This window comes from Manis pentadactyla, chromosome 13, assembly GCF_030020395.1.
Source record: "Manis pentadactyla isolate mManPen7 chromosome 13, mManPen7.hap1, whole genome shotgun sequence".
Classification (NCBI taxonomy): domain Eukaryota; kingdom Metazoa; phylum Chordata; class Mammalia; order Pholidota; family Manidae; genus Manis; species Manis pentadactyla.
In genome coordinates this window covers 35,019,341-35,032,667 of record NC_080031.1, presented here as the reverse complement: position 1 = coordinate 35,032,667, position 13,327 = coordinate 35,019,341, and the positions used below count along the sequence as shown (strand labels likewise).

The window sequence follows — 13,327 nt, the reverse complement described above, 5'->3', positions numbered from 1 at the left end:
ATAGATATATATATACAATATAATAAAAGGAGATTGTTAAAAATTAAATTCTGAATATTAATATTAAACTACATTAAATATAGTAAAGTCTAGAGCAGGGATGGCAAATAGATTTTATCTTGCACATCAGCTTAGAACAACAGTGAATTCTGAATAAGATGCCTTCTGAAGCTGTGCTTTGGCTCACTGGGAAAAAGTATTATAATCAATTAATGACGTTGGTCAGAGACATGAGAAAGGATAAATAATATTACCTACACCATGTATTTGTCATCCCTGGGCTACTGTTTTTCAAATTATCTCATAAAATACACAACACAGTATTACTTACTGCTTCAACAGAGTTACATTCTCGTCTTGTTTCTAAGTAACGTAATGCTCGTTTTTCTTCTTCTTTTAATTTAGCATCTGCCTGTCCAGAAGCAAAATAGCAATCATTTTAAGAATATCAAGAGAATAGCTCAAATTATCACATGTACTAAGTTCTGACTTACATATTTCATATAATTCTGTACACCATTTTGTTGTAAATACGAGGGTGCCTGTGTTCTATAAAATCTCTCTGTTGAATCCAAGTATGCCTTCTCAAAATTGTCCCTATAAATTTGAAGCTTATCTTCAGGATTAGAACAAAGGTTAACTGAAAAACAGAAAATAAAATTTTACTCTAATTATGAGTCAATTCAGTATTTGAGTACAATAAATGAAGTAACAAATATTGGGTAGTTATTATGCATATGGGACGGTGACAAAGCTGAAGAGATCATAAAACTGGTTAAGACAAAATCCTTTCCTATGAGAGACTTAAAAAGATAATAGCACAAAGCAGTAAACAGCACAAAGACAAATAGTACAGGTAATATGGACAATTTTTTTTTTAATAGGAAAGAGACTGACTTCTAATTGGTGATCAAGACCATTCACAGAAGAGACAGGATTTGAACTGACTCTTAGGAATACAACTAGGATATAAACAGAGATTAGTAAAATAAGTAAATATTCAGAAACAGAAAAGTATAAGACCATGTCAAAGTATAATGACTAAGTTGTTTGAGTGGCATATAAGATTAATAGAAGATAAGGTAGAATGTAAGGTAGGAATGGTCGTGGAGAGCCTTAAATCTCTGGCTAAATAACCTGAATTCAGGATGGTATACTACACTAAATGGGTTAAATAAGAAAAATACCAAGAAAACAGTACTTAACTCTACTACATGGGTTAAGTGATAGCAATAAGACAACTGCCTCAAAAGTCCAGAAATAGAGTTTAAATAAGTCTAAACTGGTGGCAGCTGAAATAAAAAGGAATAAATTTCAGGGACATGGCTGATGAAAGTCTAAAATCTGATAACTGAAATACATGGGGGCAATGGAGAGAGCCAATCAAAGATAACAAAAGGTTCATTCATATAAAACATTCTTATCAAGAAATAATTTGTGCCAGGCAGTCTATGTTTAGTAATGATAGAGTGTCAACAACATAGTTAATTAAACTAAAGTATTATGACAGGGAGGGATAGGTACTATGAAGCACTGTAAGAGGACCTAATTTCGTCTTGGAATTACAAAAGACCTACATGTGGAACTAGAGGTTAAGGATGAGTTAGAAGAGAAAGAGAGAGGAGGAAGAGTAATCTAGTTAGAGTAAACAGTGAAACAGCATATCTAATTCAAAGAACTAATGAGAATATCATTGTCAGAAACTGAAAAGTTTGGAGAGGAATGTACACATGGAATTAACTTCCTGAAAATACGTACAAAGCCAATTACCACCTTTTACGACCTATAGCTACAAGTCTACATTTCTCTATTTTAGGTCACTAAAAAGATTCACCAGCCAAAAATGAGTGTGATAGAAAAAATATATATTAACCACACAAATATGAATTTTTATAGGTTTCTTTAAAGCAGAATACCTTTTCTTAAAAGCATGTGGCACTAAAAGTAGATGTGACTATATGTTAATAAACATAATTTTGATAGTGCTATTCTATAATTATCTTAGAATTTCTGTAAAAAGGAAATTATGATCATAAAACCTTGTAACATACCATAGGATTCTCTTACTCCAATGACCAGCTGAGAATCAAAAGCTTCTCCTAGTCTTTCAGCATGTACCAGCTTCATTGCACTATCTTGGAGTCTGTTTTTTATATTTGAAAAGATTGATTCATTCCATGTATCAAGCATGAGCTAGGAAAAAAAGAATATCGAATTCTTCCAGTGATTAATATATCAATACCATATATACACACACACAAATGTTAATTCAAACACTAAAAAAGGAAATCAAATTCTTACGCCTACATTCACTTGAATATTTCAAAGAAGTAGTATATTTAAATTTGCTAAATAACAAATGGTAAATTATGGTAAAGAGTTTCAGAATCAACATAATTAGATTTGAATTCCAGCTGTTATTTATTTACCTGCTTTTTCATCTGTCAAACAGTGAAAATAATAGTACAAATTTCAAGTGGTTGTTGTAAAATTAAATATGGTAATGGATGGAAAATGTTACTTCCCCTATAGTTCCGAGCTAGAATTTCAGAAATACTGGTATGTGTTTGGAATGCTCCTATGCATGTTTGTATAAACATACAATAATTGCAAAAATGATCAACTGAAAATTTGATACTGGACATAAAAAACTTGTATTTATATATATACATATACACAAATCTACTTTATAGATGTTCCGTTTCAATGATGGAAATAGTATATATATACTTGTGAATATGTATTATCACCGACCTATGTAATATCCAAGTATGTCAGATACAGAAAATATATTTATTACAACAGAAAATGGCAGCAGTTAAGTTATATGACACTCACTGTGTATGTGGTCCATGTACTCTCCACATACACCTCATTTAATCCTCACAACCTACATACAGGTACCATTATTTCTTCCTTAGATGTGTGAAATCTGGGGAACAGAGCAGACAGCTACTTTCCCATATTTACATAGCTCATAAATAGCAACACTGGAACTTGAATCCAACAACTGTGGTCCCAGAATCTGTGCTCTTAATCATTAAGTGACGTGGATTCCCACAAACATAGGGAATGGTAAAAATTAAAGGAGTAACAGAAAAGAAGAGAGGACAAGATTATGGAACAGCCAATTAAAAAGCATTGAGAAGTGTTTTTTTTTGGGGGGGGTAGGGTAATTTCACATATTTCAGTTATTTTTGCCACTAAGAACAACTGGCTATCTAAACTTACAGTGTTCCTGATAATGTGGCATAAATTTTAAGGCTGGGAATAATGTCCAGGTCACTATTTCTTGCTATAACCATCATAGCAAGTAATGAGTTGTTTGAAGTTCATATGAAATGTTTTACTTTTCAGATCTATGGTTCCATTTGACTCTCACAAGTAGGAATTTTATAGGATAAATGAGGACACAGAGGTTAGATCATTACTGACTGAACTGAAAGGGAATCCTGGAACTCTTCACTTTCAGAGCTGAGTTCCTTAACAGAGTTCAGTTCATTAAATCATGAGCCATTACTGGGGGGAGCTTTTAACTAGGAACTATGCAAAATATGAAAATAAACACAGTCCACAATGGGTTAATAATAACGAGAATCAAGTAAAAAGAACATTACGAAGATGATGGTATTTTGGCCATGATTAACCACAAAGATACCAGAAGGTAACTTAATAAAAGGAGAGATTTTTTTTTCATTTTGGTATCATTAATATAAAATCACATGGGCAACATTGTGGTTTTACTAGATTCCCTCCATTATCAAATGCCCACAATATACCCCATTACTGTCCATCAGTGTAGTAAGATGCTACAGAGCCACTACTTGTCTTCTCTGTGCTATACTGCCTTCCCCATGCACCCCCCATGTTATGTGTGCTAATTATAATGCCCCTTTTTCCCCTTCTACCTCTCTTCCCACCTGTCCTCCCCAGTCCCTTTCCCTTTGGTAACTGTTAGTCCTTTCTTGGGTTCTGTGAGTCTGCTGCTGTTTTGTTCCTTCAGTTTTTGCCTTGTTCTTATACCCCACATATGAGTGAAATCATTTGGTACTTGTCTTTCTCTGCCTGGCTTATTTCACTGAGCATAATACCCTCTAGCTCCATCCATGTTGTGCAAATGGTAGGATTTGTTTTCTTCTTATGGCTGAATAATATTCCATGGTGTATATGTACCACATCTTCTTTATCCATTCATCTACTGATGGACACTTAGGTTGCTTCCATTTCTTGGCTATTGTAAATAGTGCTGTGATAAACATAGGGGTGCATCTGTCTTTTTCAAACTGGGCTGCTGTATTCTTAGGGTAAATTCCTAGAGGTGGAATTCCTGAGTCAAATGGTATTTCCATTTTTAGGTTTTTGAGGAACCTCCATACTGCTTTCCACAGTGGTTCAACTAGTTTACATGCCCACCAGCAGTGTAGGAGGGTTCCCCTTTCAAGCAGAGATTTTTGAAAGAGGAAAAAAGTAATTTAATTTATAGGAATTTATAGGAAGGTAGAAGTACAAAGAAAGAATAAGAAAATAAAATACTGAAGTGAAAGCTATGAAAAGGAGAAAGCAAAAGAGGAAAATCAAAGGAGGTAATGTCTGAAGATACATACAGTTCTACAGCTTACAACCACATAGAGAAGACAGAGAACAGAAGATAAAAATGGATGCAAGAGAAATTGGTATTATTCAATAAAATGCAGCAAGAGCTAAAAGATATTTATATGTGAAATAGACAAACCTATTTTAAAGTCTAAATTACTTTCAGAAGTCTTCAAATCATCCTCTTTCTGAAAAAGGGTAGAAAACAAGTGAAAAATTAACTTACCTTTCGAACAATACTATCTTCTACATTTGATTTTTTATTGCTGCCCTGTTTACCCAATAAAGTAATCTCCAATTGACAAAAAGGCTTCGGTAAAATATCACATTGTGTAAAGAATTTTCGCCATTCAACAATATATGCTTTTAGCAAAGCTGTATCATCTTGATGGCTCAGTACTCGCTGAAAAAAAAAAAGAATCGTACCAATTTTAAATAATAACAGGATGTATTCATGGTTTAAATTTAAAATAGTTTATTTATTGTACAAGCTATGTTATACCCAAGAAATTAAAACATATGTACATTTCCAAGATAAATTAAATGTTTTCACATAGACTTATTCTAATAATTTTGTATATATACATATATTGAATCATTATATACATGAAACTAATAAAATGTTATATGTCAATTATATCTCAACAAAAAATCCCCAAAGCTCTATATCCTTTACTTATCACCTTCCCACCCTTCCCACTAACCCCTGCCACCCAGCCCTGCGCAAGCACTAATTTACTCTCTCTGTCTATATATTTGCCTGTTCTGGACTTTCATACGAATAGAATCATATAGTAAGTAGATATATATGCCTGGTTTCTTTCAAGTGACAGGGTATTTTTGGGGCTTAAACAAGTTGTGGCATGCAGTACTTCATTCCTTTTTATACTATTTCATTTTATAGAGATACCACTTTTGTTTATCTGTTTGTCCACTGATGGACATTTGGCTTATTTCTACCTTTTGTCTATCATGAATAATAGTGTTGCGAATATCTGTGTACAAAAAAAAGTTCATGAAAAACTTGAACACACCAAGAAAAAGAGAGGACTCAAATATCAGAAATGAAAGTGAAGATGTTACAACTGACACCACAGAAATACAAAGGATAAGTAACTACTATAAACAATGATATGCCAACAAAATTGACAACCTTGAAGAAATGGATAAATTCCTAGAAACACTATCTAAAAAAAGACTAAATCATGATGAAATAGGAGATCTGAATAGAACTGATTTTGCATAATCAAAAACGTCCCAAAGAAAATTCCAGGACCAGAGGGCTTCATTGGTGAATTCTATCAAACACTGAAAGAGAATTAATATCAATCCTTCTCAAATTCTTCTAAGAATTAAAAAAGGGAACACTTCCAAACATGTTTTATAAGGCTAGCATAACCCTGATAACAAAACCAAACAATGGTGCCACAAAAAAAACCAAAACTATAGACCACTATCTCTGATGAACACAGATGCAAAAATCCTCAACAAAATTTTAAGAAATTAAATTCAATAACACATTAAAGGATCATACACCATGATAAAGTGGGCTTTATTCCAGGGGTACAAGCTTCTACATTCACAAATCAATGTGATACAGCACATTAACAAAATGAAGGATAAAAGTCTTATGATCATCTATCTCAACAGATGCAGAAAAAGGATTTGAAAAACTTCAAAATCCACTTATAACTTCTCAGCAAAGCGGGTACAGAGGGGTAATTCAACATAATAAAGGTCATATAAGACAAGTCCACAGCTAACATCATACTGGTGTTATGCTTAAAGTTGGTGAACTTCAATGGTGAAAAGCTTAAAGTTTTTCCTCTAGGATCAGGAACAAGACACTTGCCACTTTTATTCAACATGGCACTATAAACCTTAGCTAGAAAAATTAGAGAAGAAAAAGAAATAAAAGGCATTCAAATTGGAAAGGATGAAGTAAAACTGCCCCTATTTGCAGATGATATGATATATAGAAAACCATAAAGATGTTACCAAAATATTGCCAGAACTAATAAATAAGTTTGGTAAAGTTGCAGGATACAAAATTGAAACACAAAAATCTGTTGTTTTCTATACAGATAACAAACTATCAAAAAGAGAAATTAAGAAAATCTCATTTACAACTTCATCAAAAATAATAAAACTAGGATTTAATTTAGTTAAAGAGGTGAAAAACCTGTACACTGAAAACTGACATTGGTGAAAGAAACCGAGAAAGACACAAATAAATGGAAAAAAAAAAGTTTGTGCTCATGGACCACAAGAGTATTGTTAAAATGTCCATACTACCTAAACCTATCTACAGATTCAATGCATCCCTATCAAAATCCAACAGCATTTTCACAAAATAGAAGAAACAATCCTAAAATTGGTATGGAACCACACATAACCCCAAATAGCCAAAGCAATCTTGAGAAAGAAAAACAAAGCTGGAAAGCATCACTGCCCTAATTTGAAACTATATTACAAAACTATAGTAATCAGAACAGTATGGTAGTGGCATAAAAACAGACACACAGAATACAGGGCCCAGAAAAAAACCTATACTTATATGGTCAATTAATTTACAATGAAGAAGCCAAGCATATAAAATGGGGAAAAGATAGTCTCTTCAATAAATGATGCTGGGAAAACTGGACTGCATGGAAAAGAATGAAAATGGACCACTATTTTAAACCATACACAAAAGTAAATTGAAAATGTATTAAGGATTTCAACGTAAGAACTGAAATCATAAAATTCCCAGAAAAAAACATAGCTCCTTGACACCAGTCTTGGTGATGATTTTTTGGACTTGACACCACAAGCAAAAATAAACATATGGGAGTACAACAAACTAAAATGCTTCTGCACAGCAAATGAAACCATCAAAATACTAAAAGACAACCTACCAAATGGGAAAAAAGAGTTGCAAATCACATATATGATAAGGGGTGAACTAGTATCCAAACTATAAAAGGATCTCATACAACAAAACAGCCAAAAAATAAACCACCCAACTAAAAAATGGGCAGTGTTTGTGAATATTCTTCCAAATAAGACATACAGGTGACAAACAAGTACATGAAAAGGTGCTCAACATCAGTAGTCATCAAGGAAATGTAAATCAAAGCTACAGTGATACTCTCATACCAGTCAGAGAGGCTATACTGAAGATAAGAATTAACAAGCTTTGGCAAGGATGTGGACAACAGGGAATACTCATACCCTACTGGTGGAAATGTAAATTAGTGCACCCATGGAAAACAGTATGGAGGTTCCTCAAAAAAATAAAAAATAAAAGTACCATATGACCCAGCAATTCCACTTCTGGGTATTTATCCAAAGAATATGAAAATATGCATGTAACCTGAAAAGATACATGCATCCCCACGTTCACTGCAGTATTATTTACAATAGCCAAAATATGGAGACAATCTAAGTGTCCAATGATGGATGAACAACAGATAAAGAAAATGCGCTGTATATACACAATGGAATATTACACAGTCATAAACAAAGAAGGAAATCTTGCCATTTGTGATATCATAGATGGATCTTGAGGGCATTATGGCTTTGTGAAATGAGTCACCCATAGAAAGATAAATGCCCTATGATCTCATTTACATGTGAAATCTAAAAACAGAACAAAATAGAACAAAAGCCCAAGCTCACAGATACTGAGAACAGATTGGTGGTTGCCAGAGGCATGGGGTGGGGGTAGGTGAAATGGGTAAAGGTAGTCAAAAGGTACAAACTTTCAAGTTAGAAAATAAGTCCTGGGGATATAATGGACAGCATGTTGACTCCAGTTAACAATACTGTATTGCATATTTGAAAACTGATGGGAATAGCTCTTATAAGTTATCACAAGAAAAAAAGTTCTGTAACTACATATAGTGACAGCTATTAACTAGACTAAGTGTGGTCACTTTGCAATATATATAAATATCAAATCACGTTGTACACCTGAAACTAATATGTTATATGCCAATTATACCTCAATTAAAAAAAACAAACTTGTGCACAAATGTTCATAGCAGCATTATTCACAATAGATAAAAAGTGGTAGCAACACAACAGTGAACAGATAAATAAAATGTGATATAGCTATACAAGAGATTATTCAGCCATAAAAAAAGGCATGAGGAGGGAGGAGCCAAGATGGCGGCATGAGTAGAGTAGCGGAAATCTCCTCCCAAAAACATATATATTTTTGAAAATACAACAAATACAACTATTCCGAAAAGAGAGACCAGAAGATACAGTACAACGGCCAGACTACATCTACATCTGCGAGAACCCTGCACTTCACGAAGGGGGTAAGATACAAGCTGCGGCCTGGTGGGACCCGAGCGCCCCTCAGCCCAGCTCCTGCGGGGAGGAAAGGAGTCGGAGCGGGGAGGGAGAGGGAGCCCAGGACTGCTAAACACCCAGCCCTAGCCATCCACACCAGAGCGCAGACACACAGTGCACGGGGTGCTGGATACTAGGGAAACGGAACAGTAAAACCTGTGAGCAGGTCCCTGTAGCTGGTGCCCCTGGGACAAAGAAAAGCAAGTGCTTTTTGAAAGTCTTAAAGGGACAGGGACCCCACAGCTAGACGGAGGTGTCCTGGCACAATCAGATCAGCAGCTGGGAACCCAGGGAACTCTGGACGCCCTAACCACCCAGGTGGCAGCGCAGCTCCGAAGCCCCTCACGGCAATAAACAGCCTTCCTCCAGTTCCCGCTCTGGTGTGGCCCTGCCATAGTGGAGCAGCAGCATGAGAGCGGCCACGCCTATAGCAACTGGGCACGGAGCTTCCTTCACAGCAGCTGGGCAAGAATCAGATACGCTGTCTGTGTGCAACTGCCCAGCACAAGCCACTAGAGGTTGCCGTTCTCCCAGGAGAAGAAGGCCACAAACTAGCAAGAAGGGACTTTCTCCCAGCTGACACGAGCCAACTACCCACGACTATCTCTATCGCCATGAAAAGGCAGAAGAATTTGATACAGACCAGATGAACACAGACAGTCTCCCCTGAAAAGGAATCTGGGGAGACAGACCTAACCAATGTTCCTGAAAAATAATTTAAAATTAAGGTCATAACCATGCTGATGGACTTGCAGAGAAATATGCAAAAGCTAAGAGTTAGGCTGGAGAAAGGAATAACAAGGACATGCAAACAGAACAGAGAGATGCCATAGGGGGAGAACAGACCAGACCCCAAAGTCCGTGCCGTATATGGAAAGGGGACAGCTCTCCCTGAATTCCATCCTGATGTGCCAACTAAGACGCGGATGTCAGCCTCCTCCCTCTTGGAAGGAAAAAAATTTCTAGTTGTCTATTATGTCACCTTTAGCCAATCATACCTCTCCACACCCCTTAAGATAGCTTGCCTACTCCTCCCCCTCCTAATCCCTTATAAGCCCCCCACCTCCCCAACTGGGTGTGACTTCTCTGGCTTGTGACAAGAAGGCCACAGAACCTCACCCGGGGATATTTAAATAAATTACCTGGCCCTTTGTTGCCTCTCTTTGCCTGCTTATTTTGGCTAGAATTTATCTTACATATGGTGCCGAAACGCGGGAGGAGTGTGAGCGTGGAGCCCCGACCAGCCACAGGCGGCCCTGTCCCCTCCTTCCCCGACCCAGGACCTCAGCCTGCTCTCCGCTGCGTAGATTATTATCTGGCGAGTCCCTCAATTTCCCCCGGTCTGCTTCCCTTCCTAACTCCGTTTCACCTGGTCCGTCTGAAATCGTAGCTATGTCCAGGTCTTGGGTATTCAGCCCATCCGTTCGAGTATCCGGGATACCCGCTCCTGGCCCTGTGGTGGGGGAGACGTCCCTCACCCAGGCTCTCCAGGCCGTCTCCCCTGACTTGGTGCGCTTGAGACGTTGGGCACCCCTCTCAGCGGGATTTTTTTTTGGGAAGTGAAAGCAGACATGGGAAACCAGCCCATGAAAGCAGAGGCTCAGACCCCGCTGCGGTGTCTCATTTCTAATCTGGCTACTCTCTATTTGGCCCGGGAAGTTTGCAAACGGAAGTCAGTCTTCCTTTGCTCTGAGGCCGGGCCTCAGTATCCCTTGGACAATCAATCTTGCTGGCCCCCTGAGGGAACTTTTGTTTTAGCCTCCTCACCAACTTAACTAATTATTGCCACCGGAGTGGAAAGAAGAATGAAATCCCATATGTGCAGGCTTTTTGGACTTGGCACTCCCGTCAAGACCTTTATGTTAAGTGTTCTATAACTCAGTTTCTCCTGGCCCGATCTCCAGTTAAAGATTGTCAGCCTCTTACTCTGCTCAGTCCTTCCTTTTCAGATTCGCCAGAAAACTTCAGTCGCTCACCTCCCTCAGCTCGCAATCCCCTCCCCCTCTCTCCACCACCATCTTTAAGTCCTTTGTCTTCACACGTGTTGCCTCCATCTTAAAGTCCTGCATTCTCAACCATGCCGTTGTCCTGCTCTCCTCTTCCAGTGGCTGCACCACCCCCTCACCCTCTCCTTCCACCTTCACCACCCTCTTCCCCCACCAGAACACGCCCCTCCCGCCCTCTAGTTCCAGAAGCCACAGACAAGAAGCTGAGAAGAGAGAGGGCAATTGGATATCTGACTCAAGTCTTTGTATCAGTTTGTCTATCTGTGTATATGTTTTTATGAAAAAAGTGTTGCTGACTGTAGTCGTTGTATCTCAGTTTGTACGTCTGTGTGTTTAAGTGTATAGATGAAAAATATTTTATTTAAAAACAAGCACTTGTGAAGATTGAGCATTCTAGAACTTCCAGAGAATCTAGTAAAAAATGTTAAGCATTAATGCTAATTTGAGTTCAGCTGAGGCGGGCATGTACTTGTTGTTATCAGCTGCCTAAGTTTACCTAAATTTATTTAACTCATCTGCTAAATCTCTTAAGAATAAAATGCTTAAAGGCTTGGCTTTGTCTAACATTCAGTAAAAGTTTTGTAAGTAATCTAACATAGTTGCTAAAAATAAGTAAACAAGCCTAGCAAATAAATATCTTAATAATAATACTGTATTAATGTATAACAGTATATATATATATGCAAACAGCCTGAGAATTTTTGTAGTAACCAAAATTCTTAGTTTGCTAAGTTATATAGACATATTTTGTGCCTAATAAGAAATTGTGCTATAAAGCACATTTCCAAAAATGATAATATACATTCATAAATGTATCAATCTGAAAAATGCTAGTGTAACAGTTTACAGTAGCCTATTTTTCAGTGTTCACTGAAAGTTAAAGTAATAGTTTTAAGATCTAATCAAAACTACTTAAAGTAGTAAGGAAAACATTTCTGTAGGCTAAAAAGTATGTCTTTTGATAAAAGAAAGTTGTAAAAAGTTTGTAGAAGAATTTAATATAGTCATGCTATATAAAATTAAAGCAAATGAGTCTCAGTATCAAGTACACAGCAAAATTAGAATTTTGTTTTCAGTTAAAAAGACAAAGTTTTCTTAACTGTTAGTCGGCTCTTAATATTGAAAGATTGCAGAAAGTTCTTCTAATTGTTTTATCAAAGCAGTTTCTTATGCTTAAAGTCTCAGTGAGTTGTCAGAGTCTTTAAGAAAATGAGATCTTAATATTAAAAGGACTAAAAGCTAAACTTTGATAACAACTGTGTAACCTTCTTTATTGCCTTTGAAGTACTTTGTTGTCATTCTAGTTAATTAGGTAAGTGTTGCTTCATAGCAACCTATGGTCCTATTTAAGCAAGTGCCTTAAAACTTTTAACAACTTCCCAAAATCAAATTCAAAAAAGTGCTTTTGCCTCTAGTTAACTCTGATATTTCCCAGAGAGCCCCTAGAACATGTCAGAAAAACTTTTTCGCATTCGAGAAAGTATTTGGCTAATTTAGCTTATTTATTTGATATATAATTACCTGCTTAATTGCCTGGAGGGCACTGTCAAAAGGAATGATGCTGAACTTTGTTCCTGAATGTTTTGTGTTACAGAAATATCAGAATTTCTTTATGTCAACTGTCTTACAATAAGCTCTCATCAGATCTTTAACCATTGTCATTTGTAAGTCTTTTATTATTTATAGTAACTGTTTTATTACTCTTAAGCTAGTAAAAAACTAAATTAGGGCAGAACAAGTATTAGTTACATAGGATTAAGTAAACTAAAGAAGATGACTTTGTGGCTTTTTGTTTCAAATGCTGTTGATAAAGTGTTTTAAGCTTTTTCTCTTAAGCTGACAACAGTTTAGTAAATGACTGCCTTTATAAGCAGAATTGAAACTTTATCTTTCCCTCTACCTGATCCCTCCAGAATTTTAAAACTCTCAGTGACTATTTTTATATTTCATAGCAGTATGTTTCTTTGCATAAGTTCAATAAGAACCTGCTTTCCTTGTAAGAGGACCAATTAAAAACACTGGTTATACTACCAAGGCTTTGACTGAGATGTCATACCTGAGAGACATGTGTGTAAGCTCAGATATGAACAGCTTTAAGGAAATAAAGTTGACTTTATAGAGCCAACAAAGCCCCTTGGAAGAACTGGCCTGGTACCTTGCTTACAGGGTTCCCAGCAGCCTTACCAGGTGAGTAAGGAAGGTCACTTCCTGGCAGATGCAGGAACCTCATGATGTCTTAAACTCGAGAAGAGAAGAACTCACCCAAATCTACAAGTACCGCAGGCAAAACCTGAGGGCAAGTCTTACTTGGCTTTCTGGCCTCGAGGGCCTTTAAAAGTTCAATCTGAAATTCCTTACAAAAAGTTCCAGCAAAGCATATTTAAAAG

The 13,327-nt window shown here is 36.7% G+C and overlaps 1 protein-coding gene across 2 annotated transcripts in view; it reads right to left on the bottom strand.

Moving 5' to 3' along the window:
- CUL5 (cullin 5) overlaps window positions 1-13,327 on the bottom strand; it is a 150,204-nt gene that overhangs the window by 53,147 nt on the left and 83,730 nt on the right. For both annotated transcript variants that reach the window (XM_036902660.2, XM_036902661.2), the window contains exons 4-7: window positions 4,820-4,996; window positions 2,052-2,193; window positions 495-640; window positions 332-412 (exon numbers count right to left, since the gene is read on the bottom strand). In XM_036902660.2, coding sequence (XP_036758555.1) covers window positions 332-412; window positions 495-640; window positions 2,052-2,193; window positions 4,820-4,996 — 546 coding nt within the window. The remainder of the gene's footprint in view (window positions 1-331; window positions 413-494; window positions 641-2,051; window positions 2,194-4,819; window positions 4,997-13,327) is intronic.